General features: G+C 35.4%; 2 protein-coding genes and 1 non-coding gene across 3 annotated transcripts; 1 reads left to right on the forward strand and 2 right to left on the reverse strand.

The window, feature by feature from the left end:
- Positions 1–32: 32 nt before the first annotated feature.
- LOC137711005 (uncharacterized) lies at positions 33–3,090 on the reverse strand. Its single transcript, XM_068450193.1, has 5 exons — positions 2,718–3,090; positions 2,219–2,561; positions 1,584–1,861; positions 1,186–1,382; positions 33–656 (listed from the first exon to the last, which is right to left on the reverse strand). The coding sequence occupies exons 1-5, from the start codon at positions 2,905–2,907 to the stop codon at positions 210–212; spliced, it is 1,455 nt and encodes a 484-aa protein (XP_068306294.1). The 5' UTR covers positions 2,908–3,090; the 3' UTR covers positions 33–209.
- Positions 3,091–10,263: 7,173 nt separating this feature from the next.
- LOC137709726 (heavy metal-associated isoprenylated plant protein 28-like) lies at positions 10,264–11,266 on the reverse strand. Its single transcript, XM_068448710.1, has 3 exons — positions 11,162–11,266; positions 10,788–10,860; positions 10,264–10,643 (listed from the first exon to the last, which is right to left on the reverse strand). Exons 1-3 carry the CDS (start codon positions 11,165–11,167, stop codon positions 10,438–10,440), a joined length of 285 nt encoding a protein of 94 aa, XP_068304811.1. The 5' UTR covers positions 11,168–11,266; the 3' UTR covers positions 10,264–10,437.
- Positions 11,267–18,618: 7,352 nt separating this feature from the next.
- TRNAM-CAU (transfer RNA methionine (anticodon CAU)) lies at positions 18,619–18,703 on the forward strand. Its single transcript is given in 2 exon segments — positions 18,619–18,656; positions 18,668–18,703. It is a non-coding gene; the product is annotated as a tRNA-Met (tRNA).
- Positions 18,704–23,587: the final 4,884 nt, after the last annotated feature.

A 23,587-nucleotide genomic window follows, 5' to 3' on the forward strand; every position in this document is an offset into this window, starting at 1 on the left:
TGAATGCTTAAAGGAACCAAAAACAACAATCATTTGCATTTGTTTCCGGCTTCGGAAACTTGGAAACGAAGAGAATAGTATTGCTTCAACTTTCTTCGGAAACATAGCTGTTTTTCTACCTCTCAAGTCATGGAGGCCATGTTCTTTTACACAACACATACATAAAACCACCGTCATACAATTGTACTACACTGCAGGCATGCCGCTGATTAAGGAGCTCCTGCCTTCCGGGCTCTCTTCAACAGAAAACGTAAGGAGAAAAACCCAAGCGCAAATGTCTGCCAAAACCATCCTCTTGAGTTAGCAGGGTCCACCCTTTTGGCCAGGTGCCACGCGTACACACCCTCTACGATGTGTAGTGCTGCAGCTGCAAGGAATGCAATCCTTAATACTCGCATTGACCGGAAGACGAAGAGGCTAATAGCTCTGAAGAGTGGCACTGGCCCAATGTCTGGCAAATAAGCAGCACAAAACAGCGTGGCCATTCCGATCACACAAAATAGCCATGTGTAAATTGTTGGGCCATCCAGAGTTTTCCGTTTCCTCTCTTGCCAGTACGAGATTGTAGCAGCCATGCCCTCTCGAGGAGTCACCATTGGGACATATCCAAGTTCCTCCTTAGCCTTAAGGAAAGAGAAGTAATGTGTAACGCCAACCTGTAAATTATATAACGAATTCAGCAAATGTTGGCAGTGACTGAATAAAATTAATTGGATTCACAACACGTGTCTACATACGATATAGATGTACAGTCTCAATCAATAATACCACGTCCAAACTAACAAAAATATCTGAGTGTGAGGTGTCCCTTTAATCAATTGATGGTTTTCTCATATGATTCGAGTCATGCTATTTCTTAGAGCTTGATTTCTCTCGGGATGAATCATATAGCCAAGAGAAACTGATAATCAGGATATAGAAGCTTGCCACGCCCTTGAGATAAAAGAACATAACCACGGTATCACTTGAACAAGTAAATACGGTCCAGTGAATAAGAAATTATAATTAAGACAAGGGAAGTCATGTGTGCTAGATGGACAGCCTTTTCGACTTAAACCAAAATTATATTAACTCTCTCCATTGCAGACCTTATTGTTGAAAATTGAGAGGGTAGAATTTTGAATGGATATATGCATTAACCAAGTCTATTCAGCCAAACACTAGAAAAGGAAGGAATAAGCAAACCTTGTAAACTTCAGCAGGAAGGATGAAAGGCTGTGGAAGCCACCATCGATTCAACCATGGATATAATAGAGTATAGACTGCCCAGAAAACCCTTCCCAAAAGAAGCGCACGAGGTACAGACAAAGAAGCCTTAGGTAGGTCATATTTCAAGCTTCTCAGCAAAGGTCGGATGAACTCAAAGCTGTTGACTGGAGACCCTGTAAGAAAGGTTGGTTTTTTTCTTTTACATTTCAGATAATAATATTACTCATAATGTCTAAGAAAGAGAGATTTTAGTACAATAATATGTATCTAGACTCTTAAGACTTTTAAACTTATCCGTATTGGCAAACCAGTTAACAGGATGAGAAATAAAAGCAACTAAATTAATAGAGATAATGTAAGGGCTGCGTTGTTACCGTCAGACACAAAATAGGGCTGGCCAGCAGCTATGGGATGCCCTTCTTTATTTTTCCCAGGAATGTCATCCAAAAGTCCCATGCTTGCCATTATCAGCGCAAGTACTAGATTATCCACATAAATCCAGTCTGTTTTCACATTTGGTTCACCAATTTTGAACGGAATCAGGCCTAACTTTGCCAGAGACACTATCCTTGGAAAGTGCCTTTCTTCACCTGGTCCATAGATAGCAGCTGGACGAACTGCACAGGTATAAAGACACTTCCCAGTCTTCTTCCTATATGAGATTGAAACAACCAGTCCTCAATATATAATCAAGCTAAGATAAAATAATTATGGGAGAAGCGAAAACAACACTCCTTTGCGCACATATCCTAAGTTACACAAATTCATCACGCGCAGAAAAGGTTGTGTCACGAATACAACACTCTTTCGCTCACACGCATATCCTAAGACACAAATTCCCATTACACTAGAATGACCATAAAGTAACCAACACCATCTCTTGCTCGTTTCTCGTACACCAAAGACAAACAAATTCCAAGTACACTAGAGTGTCCTTACTAACAAACACTATCGAACACTTACTGGAATAAGACATTAAGAACGATTGCAATTGAAAATATTAACTTACCTGAAAGGACGAGCATTGTACTTTAAGACCAACTGCTCGGCAATTGATTTACTCCGGCCATATGGATCGACATGGTTGTCGACAGGGAAATAGCGCAAGGCCTCGTTCCCATTGACAATCTCCTGTCCCCCAAACACAACATTATATGTGCTCACATAAACAAGCCTTTGAATCCCGAACTCGAGACACGCGTCCAAGATATGGCAGGTTCCATTTATGTTGACCTCATCGACACGACCAAACTGCAGCATTTCTTTTCCTGACATGCCATACGAAGCAAGGTGGAACACACAGTCTGCTCCCCGCAGAGCTTTTTCCACATCCTTTTTCTGGGTTACATCCCCTACACATTCATAATTCATACATTTTCATAAATATAAAAGCTTCCAATAAAACCCAAAAGTGAAAACAGGAACTGAAAACGAAATGGTTATTAGATTAAGAAAAAAGAGAAGGGAAAAGAAACGAAACGAAACTAGAATTGGGAGGAAGACTGAACCTTGGACGCAGTGGACGCCGTGCTGGCGGAGGCGATCGGACCAAGGAGAGGCTGTGCGGAGATCAAGGGTTCGGACTTGGTGAGCACCTCTCCGGAGCAGCTCCAAGCAGAGTGCGGAGCCTACAAAGCCCAACCCACCGCTGACCACAAAAGTGTTGCCCTCTATGCCTTCGTTCTCGCTCAGGTGCATCTTCTCTCTCACTCTCACTCTCTCTCTCTCTCTCTTCTGTAAGAGTGAATGAGTAAGATTGTTTAATCGAATCAGAACTCCCAACTCAGATCACAATAAAAGTGAGAAATCAGATCACAACAAAAGAAATTGATGTGGCGAGTCTGTATGCTTTCAATTCTTCATTGATTATTTACCCAAAAACACTTTCAAATAGTTTTCATTTTTTATTTTTGTTTAATCTGTCATTTTCCTATACAGCGGTATGAACTAAAACTAATGATAATTTTAATTTTATTTTAAATTTTATTAAGAAAATAAATTGTTTAACAAATTTTAAAATAGTGTTTTTCACTAATGAAATATAGCTGAATATAACTCTTAGGCTCCGTTTGGATTGCGAAAAAGCAATTTATGCGAAAGCATTCCCCATGTTTTTTATGAAGCGCAATTCCAATGCGTAAGGGCTCTCATTAGCAAGGATCAGGATCTCCGCCTGATTCTTTTTTGGGGATTTTGGGATCAAGTAATTATGTCAATTCATCGTAATCAGTTTTCGTTAGGTACTATTTATATTTAATTTTAAATTTTAAATAATTTCTGATTGCACGATATACGATGAATGAATATGATTATTTGATCTCCGGGATCCCACAAAGAGAATCTGACATGGATTCTTATCCTATTAGTAATATGTAATTAAATCCCCTTAAGTGAATAACTAACTTTAATGAATAATAATTGTCTATTGCATTTTCATCCTACATTGAATAGCTCATGTAACTCATATTAAAATATTAGTATTTTTTTATTTTGTAATTTTGGATAGGATTTTTAACTGATCTCATTACGTCACGTGTCTTTATCCGAAAGCATATATTTTTTTGTAATAGATTTCGAAAAGATTTTTATCCAATTCCATCAAGCCGCGTGTCATTACCTATTTAGAATTGTTAAGCATAGATTTTTGATAAAACTTTTAACCAATCCCACCGCACCAGATGTTATTGTTTGTTTAAAATCTTTGAAAATAGATTTCGATAATATTTTTAACAAATCACATCGTGTAACGTGACATTATCTATAACCTAATTCTTTATTTTTTTCTCCATATAATCCATCATTCATCCTAAGAAATCACATACTAAAATCAAAATCTCTCAAATCTATCTCTCTATCCTTTTTCATAGTTTAAAAAATGGGAAGTGTTAGACACTTCAAAATTCTTATTCGACACGTGTATTTTTCTTTCAAAATATAAAAAATTTGGAGTGTAAAATGAAAATTTTGGAATGTTAATAACGATTTCCTAAAAAATATCTAAATTAAAATATAACCAAATATTCAGATTTCTCGCATTTCTTAGAAAAAGGGCTTAGTTTTCGATTTTCCTTAGGGTTTAGCGTTTAGGGTTTAGTTTTCGATTTTTCTTAATTTTTACTGAATTTTCCTAATGATTCTTTCACTGTAAATTGGCAAAAAATATATCTTATTTTTCTAAAAAACCGATTTGTTCGTTGGTGGAAGTAAAATGCTGAATTTTGCTTGATCTGTGCTGATATTTGAAAAAAAAAAAAAAAAAAAAAAAAACAAATGTAATTTTTTTTTTTTCCAGGTCTTGTAATTCTGGAAGTTATTAGGGTTTGTTGTTGGTTGTGTAAATTAAGTTGGGCTTTTGGTTTTTACTCCCAGATTGATGGGTAGTTGCTGTCAGGGTTAGGGTTTAGATACTTTTGGCAGAATGAGCTTACTTCGAATCTACCACCATCTTCTTCTTCTGCTTCTACTTTGGTTTTCCATTTTGTTTTACTGGTTCTTGAAGAATTCAGATACTAAATTGAATAATACTAATTTCTGTTTGAAAGAAAAGTTTTATTTATTTATTTATTCGTTACGTGTGTTTAGATTAGGGTTTGTAAATTGCGGTGATAAGGAAATGGTAAATTTCTTTGTACTGATCTGCTTTTTTTGTTCAGGGATTTTGGTTTGATGGAATTTTAGTACAAGTAAAAATTGCGAATTTAAAAAAAAAAATTAAATTTAAAAAAAAAAAAAAAAAAGAAGAAGAAAAGAAAAAATGTCAGGATCTGAGACGGGAGTGATGACCAGTAGGGAGCCGTTTCTGCAGAAAAGTCCTCTTCAGTCACAGTCCGCCATTCAGAGCATGCGGTTGAACTTCAGTCCTGACGGCGGCTCCGCTCTCTACAAACCTGTCGCCGCGGCCACATCAACTGCTTATCAGTCCTCAGCCGCCGCTTCCGGCGGAGGTGCTGTTGTGCAGGGGGCGCCGGAGAGGGTGCAGTTATGGCCACTGCTGATGCTACTGCTGGGCTTAACATGAACATGGGTACTGAGCCTATGAAGAAGAAGAGAGGGGGTCCAGGAAGTATGGGCCAGATGGCACAATGTCATTGGTCCTATCACCATGAGCCCCGCCTGTGACCGTCACCCGGCCCAGTGGTGGAGCATTTTCTCCTCCTGCTCCTGTCCCTCCTTTTGGAGGAGGTTCTGCCTCACCACCACCCAATTCCACTTCCACCAAGAAATCAAGAGGCAGACCACCTGGTTTTTCCAAGAAGCAACAATTGGATGCTTTGGGTAACCTTTCCTTCCTTTTCCATTCTCAATTCTTAAATTCTTAAACTTTTTTAAATTCTTAAATAAATTTAATTGGGTTTTATTTATATCCTATGAATCTTATATTTTATTTTGTTTTAGTGCTGGGGTGCACTTGGAATCTGCTTTGTTCTGGGTCTTTGATATTGTTATTATTTTTGTTTAGCAAATATTTCTGTGACGTAGGAGTAAAAGAGTAAGAAATTGATGTGGGCAGCTGTATCACATTAGTAGATACGCTTTCAATTCTTCATTGATTATTTACCCAAAAACAGTAACACTTTCAATAGTTTTCATTTTTTATTTTTGTTTAATCTGTCATTTTCCTATACAGTGGCATGAACTAAAACTAATGCTAATTTTAATTATATTTTAAAATTTATTAAGAAAATAAATAGTTTAACAAATTTTAAAATAGTGTTTATCGCGTCAACTAATGAAATATAGTTGAATGTAGCTCCTAGGCTCCGTTTCGTTTTGCGAAAAGCAATTTATGGGAAAGCATTCCCCATGTTTATTTTATAAAATAATAAAAAAAATATTTTTATTTTATAATTTAGGATAGAATTTTTAATCGATCTTGTCATGCCAAATGTTTTTATTCGATAAGATTTTTATCCAATTCCTTCGAGCCACGTGTCGTTACCAGTTTAGAATCGTTAAGGATAGATTTTAGATAAGATTTTTAACTAATGTTGTCGCACCACGTGTCACTGTTGGTTTAGAATCTTTGAGGATAGATTTCCGATAAGCTTGTTTTTGTGGTTATAGAGGTAGTCACTACCCTACTCAGATGGATTGTTGAGCCACACAACGACATTTTGGATCCTAACTCAGGCCACATGTCTAAGATGCTTAAGTATTTAAAGTTTAAAAACGTGTCTAATAAAAAATTTAAGCATCTTAGATATGAGGCCCGAGTTGGAATCCAAAATGTTGTTAAATTTTTTAGTAGACATGTTTTAAAACTTTAAATACTTAAGCATCTTAGATATTTTGGATTCCAACTTGGGCCACATGTCTAAGATGCTTAAATTTTTTATTTGGAATGTCCTCATTGGTTATTCGTATTTAAAGTTTCAAAACATTTTTGGTGTTCCATGGAGGGTCAAAAATGTTTTGGGACTCTACATACGAACAACCATTAAGGAACATCCTAACAAAAAAAATTAAGTATCTTAAACATGTGGCCTGAGTTAGGATCCAAAATGTCGTTGTGTGGCTTATCAATCCATCTAAGTAGGGTAGTGACTACCTCTATAACCACAAAAACAAGCTCATTGTCAATTATAGAACCAATAATCTTAAAAGGTTCTCATGGTGACATTTGCTACTATATGATCATCCTATCCCATCAAGAATGGAAAATCAAGTAAGGAACAGTCACGGTATTTTTCTTCGATTATTTAACCTATAACATTGGAAAATACAGTTTATGAAACGAGACGGAAAATTACAATTTAATTTTAAACGTAACACTGGATTATGACTATTCCAATTACTTACCTAAACCTTTTAACTTACAAATGAAAAAAAATCCCTTTGAAAGATGCTGCTATGGAACAAAAGCCTATCAATAACAAGTCTTATCATGGATCTGTAATAAGAATGCCACTGAGACTTCCTAGTACATTGGCAACCAATATATACCTATAAGATGCTAATTATGCTCTATACAATAATTTGTAACAGAAAAATGTTCAAGAACATATCATTTCAATTGAATTAAAAGGTTGTTGGAACTTGGAATTACTCATTTTCAACATTTGTTTGTTCACGCAAATACTTGTCACTGGAGTGATGTATTCTCATATTTGACAGTTTGTTTTGTTGCTACAAAGCACTATAATTCTTTGGTATGTTTATTAATTGCTTTTATTAATATTATTTTCCTTAATTTCACTTCTCCTTTACGTCTCTCGTAAATTTTTTTCGCAGTGGAAGATTCTCGATGATGTTTTTTATTCTTACTTGTGTTTGTGTTTGTTTTTTCGACTTTGTTGTGCATTTTCATGGCATACATAAGTTTATAGTAAAAAAAAGTTATTAGGACAAGAATTTAAAGGTAACACCAATTTATTTATCTTTACCTTTTTTGTTTCTGAACTTTAGTGATTGTTATGTGAATGTGTTGTTGATTGTAGTCACCAAACACCTAAAATTTGCAAGCAGGCATGCTGATGCATATTATTTTTGAATATCCGGAGTACCTAGGGTGATGTGTGAGGGATTTGGGCTTAATTGTTGTCCTCTCGAGTAACAAGTTGATGATCCCAAAACCTCGAGCGGACAACAATTACGCCCAAATCCCTCGCGCATCACCCTCGGTACTTCGGATATTAAAAAATAATGTGCATCAGCTTGCCTGCTTGTAAAATTTAGGTGTCTGGTGACCTGCAAACAGCAACACATTCACATAACAATGACTTAAAATCAGAAACAAAAAAGGTAAAGACAAATAAATTGGTGTTACCTTTAAATTCTTCTCCTAATAACTTTTTTTACTATAAACTTGTGTATGCCATGAAAATGCACAACAAAGTTGGAAAAAAACAAACACAATTAAGAATCAAAAACATCGTCCAAAGTCTTTCATTGCGAAGAAAAATTTAAGAGAAACGTAAAGGAAAAGTGGAATTAAGGAAAATAATATTAATAAAAGCAATTGATAAACATACCAAAGGATTATAGTGCTTTGTAGCAACAAAACAAACTATCATATATGAGAATACATCACTCCGGTAATAAGTGTTTGCGTGAACAAACAAATGTTGAAACTGAGTAATTCCAAGTTCCAACAACCTTTTAATTCAATCGAAATGATATGTTCTTGAACATTTTTCTGTTACAAATTATTGTATAGAGCATAATTAGCATCTTATAGGTATATATTGGTTGCCAATGTACTAGGAAGTCTCAGTGGCATTCTTATTCCAGATCCATGATAAGACTTGTTATTGATAGGCTTTTGTTCTATAGCAGCACATTTCAAAGGGATTTTTTTTTTTCTTTTTCATTTGCAAGTTAAAAGTTCTAAGTAAGTAATTGGAATAGTCACAATCCAGTGTTACGTTTAAAACTGAATTATAATTTTATGTCTCGTTTCATAAACTGTATTTTTTAATGTTATAGGTTAAAGAATCGAAGAAAAAGACTGTGATTGTTCCCTACTTGATTTTCCATTCTTGCAAGTTGCAGGGATGGGATGATCATATAGTAGCAAATGTCACCATGAGAACCTTTTAAAGGTTATTGGTTCCGTAACTATGAATGAGCTCGTATTTGTGGCGACAAAGGTCACTACTCTACTTCAACGGTATTTTGGATTCCAACTCGGGGCACATGTTTAAGATGCTTAAATTTTTTATTAGGGATGTCCTCATTGGTTGTTCGTATTTAAAATTTTAAAACATTTTTGGTGTTCCATGGAGAGTCAAAAATGTTTTGGGACTCTAAATACGAACAACCAATGAGAACATCCTAATAAAAAAAACTTAAGTATCTTAGACATGTGGCCCGAGTTAGGATCCAAAATGTCGTTGTGTGGCTCCTCAATCCATCTGAGTAGGGTAGTGACTACCTCTGTAACCACAAAAACAAGCTCATTTTCAATTACAGAACCAATATGATCATCACATCCCGGCAAGAATGGAAAATCAAGTAGGGAACAGTCACGATATTTTTCTTCCATTATTTAACCTATAACATTGGAAAATAGAGTTTATGAAACGAGACGCAAAATTACAATTCAATTTTAAACGTAACACTGGATTATGACTATTCCAATTACTTACCTAGACCTTTTTAACTTTCAAATGAAAAAAAAATCCCTTTCAAAGGTGCTGCTATAGAACAAAAGCCTATCAATAACAAGTCTTATCGTGGATCTGGAATAAGAAAGCCACTGAGACTTTCTAGTACATTGGCAACCAATATATACCTATAAGATGCTAATTATGCTCTATACAATAATTTGTAACAGAAAAATGTTCAAGAACATATCATTTCGATTGAATTAAAAGGTTGTTGGAACTTGGAATTACTCATTTTTCAACATTTTTTTGTTCACTCAAATACTTATTACCGGAGTAATGTATTCTTATATTTGACAGTTTGCTTTGTTGCTACAAAGCACTATATTCCTTTGGTATGTTTATTAATTGCTTTTATTAATATTATTTTCCTTAATTTCACTTTTCCTTTACGTCTCACCTAAATTTTTTTCGCAGTGGAAGATTCTGGATGATGTTTTTTATTCTTACTTGTGTTTGTTTTTTCGACTTTGTTGTGCATTTTATGTAGGGGTAAGCCAGTGAGACTAAATTAATTTTTAAATTAAATTTTGTAAACTAAATGATGTGGTTGTTGATGATTGGATTATTACTTAAATATTGATTAACATACTTATTTTCTATTAGTGACACATCATTTAATTTGTAAATTTAATTTAAAATTTTAATCTTCCTAACTTACCCTTTATATTGGGACTCCTCGGCTAATACAGATGGATGATGCTTTTGGTTCTCTCTATTTGTTATCGTGCCCAAAAGTGGTGGCTTATTACTTTTTCTTTGTTTCGACTTGCTTACCGTCAGGGTATTTTTATAATCGTGCTCGCTGTTAATGAAAATGAGTTGAAGAAAAAAGCTATGTATTATAATTAATTTTTGAATGCATAAATATAGGTTATGTTATCCACACACATATTTTTAATTTTCAACCGTTAAATCGAATAAATTAAATAAGATCAAATGATATAACTTAACAAAAGCGTGTAAGAGCTAAATTTTTTGTGTAAATAGCACTAACCTAAATATAATGTCTCACTCGCTCGATCTATATCTATTTAAATGTATCACCCATATTTATATATAGGCACTCCTTTTCTTAACTTGCAATAAAGAGAAAAAGAAAAAGAAAAGGAAGTTGTAAATTCTAGAAGTTGAAGTTGTTGAATCTGATCAAGCTTCCATAACTGGCGCTGGCGTAAGCAGAGAGGAGCTCGTTTTGTGGAGACCAGAAATCGGCTTTCAGTCCTCCTCTCTTGATCGCTTTCAGTAATTTGTTTCTGTGCAGATATCCTGCGGCTGTTGTTACCACCACCTTCTGACTGTATGCGTCTACTTCCACCTTTTCTATCCCTGCACCATGCAATCAAATGAATCACATTCACCACTAATATTACCAAGTAATTAATAAGTCAATTAAATATTAATTGTACTATAAACCACCTACGTAATCACTATATGTATGAGTAATGCAATGCATGAAGGTTGATGGACTACCTCTCAATTTTGAAAGGCATTTTCTAAGTCGCTTCTCATGTATGCCAACCATCTCCACCTTCAATTCCACTGTCTGCAAAGTCAAATTACTGTAAAATTAACAAGACTTGAAGGGGAATAACCTTGTAAGTGAAATGATAACCGTACAAGTCGTTTCTTGTTCTACACACGTCTTTATTTTTAACAGTGTGATCGAATAAATCAACAAAAAAAAAAAAATGAACAGGATTAACCAGTAGTGCGTAAGGGGTGCAAAAATGTGTGTGGTTATGGTTTCCTTAAAATTAACCAAATGGTGGGCAAGAACAGATTTTGTAGATGATTAGATCAATAACCGAGTATCGAGCAATAAAAATACGTTGTTATGTAATTACCTCCATTGTCGAGAGAGATACTTTTGCAGACTGGAAATGATTAACTGATGATGTATGTATATGATGCTTGAGAATATATAATATTTTCAATTGGTATAGAAGGAAAGAATGGGGAACCTAAATATCAATAGAGATAGAGCGCAGGGCATTTTATACCCGGAGGAGGGGGAGGGCAAGGGGGACAGGGAAACAGTAATAAAGTGAGTGATGCTGGTTTTTGGTATTCCCCACAAAACCATCATCTGCTTTGTTTGCCTTGCTTTTTCAAAATTAACCCCCATCCTCATCCCAGAACAAGAAGCTCAAGCTTCTAGGGAATTATTGCCTTTGACCGTCCAACTTACCTTTCTTTTTTCCCTTATTCTTTTCTTTCGCTTATAGGACATAGGAATTAGGGCTTAGGAACTAGGAACAATGGGGATTGTCTCAAGGGAAAATCATCAACCAGTGAAATCCTGCGGCATGCATATACAATGTTTGGAGAGCTTTCATAGTATTTCAATAATCTGAATTGTCTAATTTTTAAGTCTTTTTTTAAAGATTATCTTAAAAAGCACACTTGAATTTGAATCTATTTAACCATATGATAACTGGTTGTCATTTTCGTGTTTTCTTTGAATATTGTCTTCTTTTTTTTTTTTTCACTACAATTTGATGTCTAAATGATTTTGAATTCGTCTAGTTTTTTTTTTTTTTTTTTTTTTTCTTTTCCAAGAATTATCTATGAATGATCAATGAATTACAAAACCGACTATTCAGATCATTGAAATAAAAATTGAAGCAGCTGGTACCACAAAATATCCCTCGGATAAGGTTATCTAAGAGAGCCCTCAATATAACATGAAAAAGAAACTATATGTATGTGTGGTGACATGCATGTTTACCTATGCTAGCTATATACTCTTTAGTTGATAAAGACAAAGTGATCCCTCGATCTCCATGTAATGTTGCATTGACCAAGCATGCTTCATACTTGTCCTCGTTGCGAACTGCAAGGTGGGGAAAAGGAAAAAGGAGTAAGGTAAAAGAGAAAAGAGAATAAATTAAAACCTCAAGCATGGAAAATATACTAGTCTGCAAGTTTGGAATTTTTGGGTTCCTTCTTCTATGCACCTAGCTTGCTTACCACATCAATATTAGATGCTACGGTTTTAAGGGAACATTTGAATTGGTGCTTGTGTGTCATCCTCATCTAGTGAACCTTTTTTTCTTAAAAACAAACACGCTTAAACTGGAGCTTGTAGTTTAATTAATTACTTTAGAACGTTCGCTTCATTTAAATTCTAAATTCAATTATCCACCATCTACTATTTTGGGTAAAAGAACACACACATAAAGAATCATTTGGAAGGAGGTCTTAATAACCAATATAACAGAATTGCCACATGGTATTATCTAGAAGATGGGTTAGTTAATACAGGTAGAAGGGTACTGTTGTAATTAGTCCTTATGGTATATAAGGAGTAATAGGGTTCTCATTTGAGGTAAGAAAGCATTGTAAGAATTTCTGAAAGTATTAATACATTCTCTCTTTCTTCCTCTCTATCTCTCCTCATCTTCTTCTTCGTTTCTGGTATCCATCATTGTTCACAGCTTCTCTGTGTTAATATGGTATCATCGCTGGTTTAGGCTCGTCGCCACTTTCGGTTCTGGTGAAGACTTCCGCTGGTTTGGGTGCTGTCTTGAAGATTGGGTGCTCGAAGATTGGGTGTTTGGTGGTTATCTGGAACGGCGATTTGGTGGTGCGTTTTTCAGCGAATCAGGTGTATTTGTTTCTTTCTTGGGGCTGTGATTCAATTTGTTGGAATTCGATTGAAGCGAAGATTTGGGGTTTTTTGGTAAAATCTTGATGTGTTGATTTCTGTTCTTGTTATTCTATGTGTTTGTTCCTTGGAGTATCATTCTCTAGGATTTGTCGATTTAAAGAAGAAAGTGTCATTCTTTCTATGAATCTTGGAGTTTCAATCTCCTAAGCTGTGTTTGTTCCTTGGAGTATCATTCTCTAGGACTTGTCGATTAAAACAAGAAAGTGTCATTCTTTCTATGAATCTTGGAGTATCAATCTCCTGGTTTGGTATCTTTAGTTGAAGTGTGCAATTTGAGTTGTGATTTGGAGTGTCATTCTCCTTACTTGGGTATTGTTTTGTGAATTTTTCGAAGTCAGTTGTGTGTTCCTTGTTTGGTAACTTTTTGGTTTGCTCAGAGTTGTGGTTGATTGAATTCGTTTCAATGGCGTCTTCTTCATTCAAGATTGAGAATTTGTTGGGTATGCTGACTATAAAACTTCGAGATGATAATTTTGCCAAATGGGCCTTTCAGTTTCAGTCGGTTCTTAAAGGGTACAAATTGTTTGGTCATTTTGATGGTACGATTGGTTGTCCATCAAAGTATGTTGTCAGTTCAGAGACTGGTGTTACAAGGGAGATTACCACAGCGTTTCTTGATTGGGAGTCTACTGATATGGCTCTTATTAGTCTGCTACTTGCTACACTAACAGATGAGGCAATGGAGTATGTCTTGGGGTGCAGGACTGCCTTTGAAGTATGGTCAAATCTTGTTGAAAGATATGCTTCTGTTTCGAAGTCTCGGGTTAATCATTTGAAAACAGAGTTGCATACAATTCAGAAGGGGGCAGATAACATTGATAAATACTTGTTGCGTTTGAAGAATATCAGGGATCAGTTAATGGCTGCAGGGGAGACAGTTTCTGACAATGATATTATCATTGCTGGGCTGGCAGGTTTACCTAAGGAATATGGAGTTATTCGCACAGTTATCTTGGCACGGGAATCTTCCATTACCTTAAGGGAATTTCGTGCTCAACTACTTGGAACTGAAAAGGAGATTGAAGGGGAAATGAATCTGCTGCCTCAGAATATGGCTGCTCTGTTTGTTCAGGGTTCTCAGTCTGGGCAGAATACTAGTTTGGGTTCTGTCATGTATGGAGGTGGATCTTCGAGTGGTGCATCTTCGTCAAATTCTCAACACCATGCTCATATACCTGCTACTACAGCAGGCACTATTGTTCAGCAACCACATGGTTCATTTAATAATGCTCATCAACATGGTGTGGAGTCTCAGATGTTTGGTTCGAATACTTTTCCTCCAGGGCATCATGATCAATCTTGTGGATATGGTTTTGTAGCTCAATCTCATTCTGGTCAGCAGCATGGGTTCAAATCTCAGACCTACAATGGGGGTTATAGGGCTGGAAATGGTGGTCAATTCAGGAATAATAGCAGCAACTATAGAACTGGTAATAATTTCAGAGGAAGAGGGTTTTATGGTGGAAATAGTCCTTACTCTTCAGGGACAAGACAAGGTCAGAATGTTACTGGGTCGTGGTCCGGCAATACAGAAGCTAGAACAAATGTTGTAGTTGAGTGTCAAATCTGCAATAAAAGAGGTCATACTGCAGTGAACTGTTTTCACAGAAATACAGGAAATACACCAGCTGGTTTCATTATGGAGTGTCAGATATGTGGGAAACGAGGACATTCTGCGCTTGACTGTTTTCATCGGGCCAACTACACATATCAAGGTCAGCCACCTCCAGCCTCACTGTCTGCCATGAATGCATAACAAACATCTCAGGCTCCTCCTCAGGATTTGTGGATTGTGGATTCAGGTGCTTCACACCATATGACTGCAGATATAAATGCATTAAATCAAGCAGCTCCTTATCAAGGTTCTGATAATATAACCATTGGTAATGGTTCGAGTCTACCAATTAAGCATATCGGTTCCTCTGCAATTCATACTCCTGATCATTCTCTTATTCTCAGTCAAGTTCTTCATGTTCCAAATATTGCCAGAAATCTTCTTTCAGTTAAACAATTGTGTGCAGATAATAATAGTTGGTTTATATGTGATGAGTGTGAGTTCTTTGTGCAGGACAAGAAGACAAGGGAGGTGGTGTATCACGGAAAGAGTAAACCAGAAGAGTTATTTCAGATTCCAGTGGTTAAAGCTTCTAGAGGGCACAAGTTTGTTACAAGAGATCCAGTGGCTTACTTGGGGAAACTGGTGAAATCAGATATTTGGCATCAAAGGTTGGGACACCTTGCACATGATATTGTAGCTGCAATGTTAAGGCAATCTAAGGTTTTACACAAGTTAGATGAGACTTATACTACTTGTATTTCTTGTATTAGGGGTAAAATGTCTAGGATACCTTTTCCTGTTAGAAATGACAGTTGTAGGGTTCCTTTTGAGAAAGTTCATACCGATGTTTGGGGTCCAACACCTGTAAAATCTGTGGAAGGTTTTCGATACTATGTACTGTTTGTAGATGAATATACCAGATTTACTTGGATATTTCCCATGTGCAACAAATCTGATGTGTTTGCAATTTTTCTCAAGTTCTATGCTTTCATTCATACTCAGTTTGGGTTAACAATTAAAGGTTTGCAAACAGATGGTGGAGGTGAATACACCAGCAAGCGGTTTACGTCCTTTTTGGCTGCAAAAGGCATTCTACAGTTTATTTCTTGTCCTTACACACCTCAACAGAATGGGATTTCTGAGAGGAAACACAGACATGTGGTGGACACGGCTCTTACTTTGTTAAATGCTTCTGGTCTAAGTAGTGAGATTTGGTACTTTGCTTGTGCTCATGCAGTTTTTCTGATTAATAAAATGCCGTGTAAAACCTTGTCTTTTAGTTCTCCCTATCAGCTACTATACAACAAAGTGCCTGAGGTACAGTCCTTAAGAATTTTTGGAACTGCTGTGTTTCCATGGATCAAGCCGTATAACAATCATAAATTGCAGTTTAAGTCCAAAATGTGTATCTTCTTAGGCTATGCAATGGGGTATAAGGGAGTAATATGTTATGATCAACAGTCTAAGAAATGCATTATATCACGGCATGTTATTTTTGAAGAGTCAATATTTCCAGCAAGGTTGGGGCCTTCTCACAGTGATGTGGCATCTGCTGAGACAGTTAATCAAACTAGCTCTGTGGTTATACCATTTCCTATTCCCATGAGGTCTACAAGGGGTCGATTTGAGCATGGTCAGATATCACAGAATCACATTTGTGAAGACTCTTTAGCATCAACATCTCATGGTTCCTACTCTACAACAAGTGATACACCAACTCCACCTCATTTGCTTCCTGTCCTCGATCCTGCTCAACTTCAGGTATTATTACCTTTGTCTGAGCATTCATCTAGCACTGATTCACATGTCTTACTTGTACACCAAACTCGGTTACAAACAGGTGCTATTTCAAGAAAGAATTATGCAGCTCATTTGGCAACTTTCCCTGAGTTAAATTCATTACAAATACTGGAGTCTTGCTCTGATATGTCCTGCTCTGGTTCGATTACTAGTGCTTGTCCTGGAGTGTTTTCATTCCTAGCTGATATCACAGAACCTGAAGAACCTAAAACTTTTAGGGCAGCATCGTGTAAGTATGAATGGCAGCATGCTATGCAAGAAGAATATGATGCATTAAAGGCTCAAGGTACATGGGTTCTAGTTCCACCTCCATCTCACAGAACAATTGTAGGTAGCAAATGGGTGTATAAAATAAAGAAACATCCAGATGGAACAATATCAAGGTATAAGGCTCGGTTAGTTGCTCAGGGGTACACTCAAGAACACGGGCTGGATTACTCAGAGACTTTCAGTCCTGTGGTTCGACACACTACTGTTCGACTAATTCTTGTTTTAGCTGCACAGCTTGGTTGGAATCTGCGACAACTAGACATTAAAAATGCTTTTTTGCATGGTGATCTCGAGGAAGAGGTCTACATGCAGCAACCTCAAGGATTTGTGGATCCTTCCTGTCCAAGTTATGTGTGTAAACTCATTAAATCTCTCTATGGCTTGAAACAAGCCCCGAGAGCCTGGAACTCGAAGTTCACGAGTTATCTTCCATCCCTTGGTTTCACAACTTCCTTATCTGATACAAGCTTATTTGTTAAAGTAGATAAAGGGGATATTGTTATCTTATTGCTCTATGTAGACGATATTATACTCACTGGTTCCAACCCTACAACAGTTCAAGCAGTGATCAGTGACCTTGCAGAAGTCTTTGATCTCAAAGACATGGGCAGATTGTCTTATTTCTTGGGGTTGCAGATTCAGTATAAAGAAGATGGTTCATTGTTTATCAGCCAATCGAAATATGCTCAAGATCTCCTCAAGAAGGCAGCAATGGAGACATGTAAACTTACATCCACACCGTCTAAACCACATGCACAATTACTTGAACAAGAAGGTGCTCTTCTCTCTGACCCACGTCATTATCGAAGTTTGGTCGGGGCTCTCCAATATTTGACCTTTACTCGGCCAGATCTTGCTCAGGCTGTTAACATGGTCTGTCAGTTTATGACTTCTCCGACTGATCTTCATATGCATCTTGTCAAACGCATTTTACGGTACCTGAAAGGAACACTTGAGTATGGTTTGCATTACAAAAAGAGCTTGGATTTCAATTTGCTGGCCTATTCTGATTCCGACTGGGCAGCCGATATAAATACCCGACGTTCAATAACTGGTTTTGTGATTTACTTGGGCGATAATCCCATTTCATGGCAGTCTAAGAAGCAATCCACAGTATCTCGCAGCTCTACTGAGGCTGAATACAAAGCTTTAGCACATTCTGCAGCTGATTTGTTTTGGATTCGATCTTTTCTCAAAGACATGCATCAGCAAATTTTGGTGCCTCCAGTCCTTTACTGTGACAATCTGAGTGCTTTAGCTCTAAGCTCCAATCCTGTCTTTCATTCGAAGATCAAACATCTTGATACCGACTATCATTTTGTTCGTGAAAAGGTCCAACGGGGTGATTTACTTGTCCAATATATACCTACTGAAGAACAGGTTGCAGATGTATTCACCAAAGGCCTGCATGGTCCTGTGTTTGTAAAGCACTGCCGACACCTTGCTCTTGCTGTTTCAGGTCCAGTTTTAGATCCCGTTTTAGGTGTTTAGCTATTTCAAACTTCTCCTGGCAGATCCATGTTCAGTTTGAGGGGGGAGTAATAACCAATATAACAGAATTGCCACATGGTATTATCTAGAAGATGGGTTAGTTAATACAGGTAGAAGGGTACTGTTGTAATTAGTCCTTATGGTATATAAGGAGTAATAGGGTTCTCATTTGAGGTAAGAAAGCATTGTAAGAATTTCTGAAAGTATTAATACATTCTCTCTTTCTTCCTCTCTATCTCTCCTCATCTTCTTCTTCGTTTCTGGTATCCATCATTGTTCACAGCTTCTCTGTGTTAATAGGTCTAACCAAACAACATAGAAATAAAAACTCAACATAATGTCCTAATCATCTTAAGTAACCAAATTACTAGGGCCGGTTGGTTGTAAACTTGTAGGCAAATGGTAGCCTAACAAAAACGAATAAATAAAGATACCTGTGCAATTAAATGAAAAGAAAAATAAATAAAGATTCATAACTAATATTTAACATCCGAAACACAACAAACACAACTGGGGTGGTGGCGCAGTTGGCTAGCGCGTAGGTCTCATAGCTTCTGAGTGATCCTGAGGTCGAGAGTTCGAGCCTCTCTCACCCCATTTTTTTTTCTTCAGATTAATTAGTATTACATGCGCACTTGTATTGCCAAAGGAAAGAAAGTAGGGGTGCTATTTAGAGTGGGTTAATTCGGGTAGTTTTGATGTAGGTGTTTTCTTTTTTTAATTTCTTGGATTAAACATTTGTTCCTTTTAAAAATTTGATTAAACATTCTTCCTACAATTAAGGTGCCACTTATTTTATAAGTAACATCTTTTTAATGCCATATTACACGATTTTCCATTATGATGTACCTTTAATTAATTAATAATTATCATGTTAATATCCCAAATCTCCTAAAATGTAATAGATTAGTTTTAAAAATCTTAACACATCAAACCTGATCTAATTATGCTTCTAACGTGCATTTTATTCCTAACTCCACACCATACAAGTAACTAACGTGCTATCTTCTTCTACAACCATTAGCAATTTTTTCATGTCGTTGCTTTCCTCGACCGGCCAATCAAACCCTCTTTCGTTCTCCCTTGTTGGTCATATTCATTTTCTTCATATTTCATTTTATGCACACCTCTTGATCTGAGTATCCATATCAAAAGGTATGTTTTTTGTTTTAGCACACTTTTTACCCCATCTTTCCATCTTTTTCATGTACCATGGTACATTTGGGAAATAGAATTTAGTGGTATATTTTATTTTAAAGGATAATTTGGTACGTTTCAAACCAATATATTTTGTTTTAGCACACTTTTTACCCCATCTTTCCATCTTTTTCATGTACCATGGTACATTTGGGAAATAGAATTTAGTGGTATATTTTATTTTAAAGGATAATTTGGTACGTTTCAAACCAATATATTGGTACGTTTCAAGTTAGAATGGGTACGTTTCAAGTTAGAATGGGTACGTATCAATTTAGCATCGGTACGTTTCAATTTAGCATTGAACGTTTCAAGGTGAAATGGGTACGTTTTAATTTAGCATAGGTACATTTCAAGTTGTTATTGGTATGTTTCAATTTGACCTAAATACATTTCAAATTGATTTCAATTTAAATTTCACATTTATATATGGGTACGTTTCAATTTAGTATCAGTACGTTTCAATTTGTTATTGGTATGTTTCAAATTGACCTGAATACGTTTCAAATTGATTTCAATTTAAAATTCACATTTATATATGTGTACGTTTCAATTTAGTATCGGTACGTTTCAATTTAGTATCGGTACGTTTCAAATTGACCTGAATACGTTTCAAATTGATTTCAATTTAAAATTCACATTTATATATCTCATGCCGAATAGCACTAATGTCAATCCAAAGCCTCCAAACTCATCGTTTTTATCAACAACTTTTATATTTCAATAATAATTTTATGATGTGAACGAGCCAACAAAAGGAGTATAAACCTTGACGCCAAAAAAAAATTTCAAAATTCAAAGTTTATAGATAATATTGGTGATTTAGTTAATAGTCATTAATAATATCCCTAAAAAAAAGGTATAAATCCTGACAAGCCAAAAAAAATCCCCTTATCAACTAAAAGGATAAAGTGGGAAATCAACATACATCATTTTTATTTAAAAAAAAAAAAAACTAATGACATGTAAATAGAATAAATTTAAGGAGTTTTTGAATTTTAATCCTTCAAGAAGATTAAAATTAAAAAATAAAAATAAAAAAAAATAAAAAAAACCTGGTGTTAGATTGATTATTGATTTTAGACCCTTAATGTGTACTTAATTCAAATTCATATTATAATTTTGTTTTTATATTTAATAGATTTTTTTTTGTCAAAGTTTTTATATTTAATAGATAACTTATTTAATGTTATCACATTAAATTTTAAATTTATTACTATACAATTTTATTTAACTTTCTCCAATTAGTGTACCTAAACATCCATATCATAATATATTTTACTAAATTAGTGTACCAAAATGCTCGTACCTAAATATATTATAGTGAATTAGTGACAGATAAGAAAATATGTAAAAACGTAAGTGTACCAAAATTCCGTACCTAATTATATGATACTAAACTAGTGTACCGAAATGTTCATACCTAAATATATTTTTATGAATTAGTGGCAGATAAGAAAATATGCAAAAACATAAGTTACCGAAAAATTTCTACGAAAATATTTTCTTATATAAGATGCCTACCATAATGAGAATTAAAATTTATAATATTTTCTTAAAATTTAAATTCATAAAATTATAATTAAAAAAAGAAACATCGAATACATATGCTGACATTAAATAGAGTCTAGGGACTAAAATTAATTTTTAATCTTGTATAAGACATTTTTTTAAACTTCATCTTATTTAGGGATTAAAATCTAGTTTTCTATAAATTTAAAAATGATTAGGTGGACACTAGTTAATGCGTCTTAATCAAAATTTTAAAAGAAACAAATGTTTAATAAAAATTATGTAAAAAAAGAGTGGGGAATTCTAATTTTCTCTTTTATATAAGTTTGGTTTAAGTTTTGGATAGCTATAATTGAAGCACCCTGAATTAGTCCACGCCAACTGAATTTCAAACCTGATTGGGTAGGTTTGAATGAAGTAAAAACCCGCGCAATCCCAACCAAATCATTTATTGGGTTGCGTTGATGCCTTGTCCACTCATGCCAACCCAAACCCAACTTGTTGTACGCTCATGCCAACCCAAACCCAACCCGAATTCCTTCATGCACATGTGACCCATTTCGCTTCATTTTATTGGAACAATGAACGATGATGTTGCTTTTACGATTCTTGAAGTTGAAACTTTGGTATTCTCTTGTAATTTTATTTTAAGTTCGTATGGTTGAAACATTATAAATGGTCTTCACAATATTTGGTTAACTTTTGTGTGGGATGTGTAAAATTGAACAGTATTGATGTTGTTTGGATCAAATTTAAAAATCTGATAAAATGAGGTGTTTCAAGATTGAACCCTATAAAAATGGGCAAACCCGAACCCAGTTGAAACCCAAACTAGAAGAAACCCGATGAACTTGAACTAACCCAAACTTGAATTATGAATGTTAGGTTAGGATTGCGTTGACCATCTAACCTACCCACGTTACAGCCCTAATGGAAAGGACGCCATAAGCCATAATCGATTATCTTTTCTGCTTGTGTTAAACAAAGTTCCTCAATTCTTAAACTAGAGGTAATTATGTATACTTCAAATTAAGAAAACATATTTACAATTCTAAACCCCAAATACGAGAAATTTGTCAGGGTAACATGTGGAATTAATATTTTATTAATAAACTGTAGAAATGTGATATATCACCTTCATGTGGTTTGGAAACACATAAAAAATTTATGAATTTAAGGAGGTTTTTCCCATAAAGAGTATTACTTTAGAGAGGTTTTACTATATTTTGTGCAAGGAAATAATTTATGCACACCCGTGTGTACTTTGCTTTTTACCCTTTGTAGACATGCAAATTTCGGTGAAAATAAATGTTCACCAACACATTAAATTTTAACAGGCGAGGGCTTAAGTGGCATGTACCATGTGTCTCACAAGTTGTACACATAGATGTGACTTATCAAAATCAGACAAGTCGTCAAGAAGGACACGTGTCAACACTTTGCGAAAAGGAATTATTTGATTTTAATTTAATTAAATAAAAAATTAGTTGATGGAGTCAAATCACGAACCGGCCCACAAATTGAGTCATGGTTCTTTTGTCGTTTAATCAAGCTCACGATCAAGGCCAAATCCATCCGTAGGAAAAGCTTAGAGTGTCTATAAATAGGGGGCTCCAAGACAAAGAAAAATGGTCCAAAAAATCATTCACGCTCAGACACTGAAGTATTGAAACTCTAAAGTTCTCAAGCACTCAAACCTCCCAAACACTCAAACACTTAAGAAGACTCAAAAAACCCTCCACATTCTTTGCCAAACACGTGAAAAATCATCAAGCATTGCTACCCGTGCCGGTTTTTCCATCGCCACAAGCCAAATCTATGCGGCAATCGCTCATCCAAGATCAAGTCATCGCGACCCTCGGATCAACAACACACATCTACACATCTTCAGAGGTCGAATCAGAGAAAACTTTGTAAACAGAAATTGTAACCTTAAACTCATTAATACAATACATTTATTTTGTACATGTATTCTTGTTTGATTTGCTACAAGATTTTCATGCTTACACCCTTTGTTTGGATGAGGAAAATAATATTGGAATTTGAACAAAAGTTAGAACTTATAATTAACATGCACTGATTTTCTTGTTTGGATTTATAAGCATCGAAATTTAGAATTCCCACGTGAAAAAAAAAAAAAAAAACTTGAAATTTTGGACCTCAAATTCTCAAGTTTAAATTCCATATAAATTGTTGTTAATTTCTATAAATGAGAGTTTAAAAAATATAAAATAAAAACAAAAACCTGGCCGTGAGTGACTATCAATGTCATTCCCACCCTTGTTGCCGCCGCTTCCACCCACAATCATCACTACTGTTGCCAACACCACCCACCATCGTCATTGCCGCCGCTATCATCACCACCTATTATCATCACTATGTCGCCGCAACCACTACCCACCATCGTCATCACCATCACCACTATCAACTCCGCTAGTACATATCCTATTATCTGTCACATTATATTAATGACTCTTATTACTCATTCAATTTCGTATTTGAATTTTTTTTTTCTTTTTTAGGTTAACCAAAGAGAAAATTTTCAAATTTTAGATAAATAAATTCTACAATTTCGAATTCCAGAAAAAAAAAATTCATAACTTTAAAATTCCTTAAAAATCTTAAATTTCCTCGTCTAAACGTAGTTTAGTTTTCTTCTGATTTAACCGATTCCCTTGTGCAATAATACTTGGTTTTTGTTTTGGGCCAGAAAAAGTACCTGGGTTCTTTAATTGTTGCAAAACATGGACTCAGCCCATCCCCTCCACCGCC

The sequence above is a fragment of the Pyrus communis genome, chromosome 12, assembly GCF_963583255.1.
Source record: "Pyrus communis chromosome 12, drPyrComm1.1, whole genome shotgun sequence".
Lineage (NCBI taxonomy): Eukaryota > Viridiplantae > Streptophyta > Magnoliopsida > Rosales > Rosaceae > Pyrus > Pyrus communis.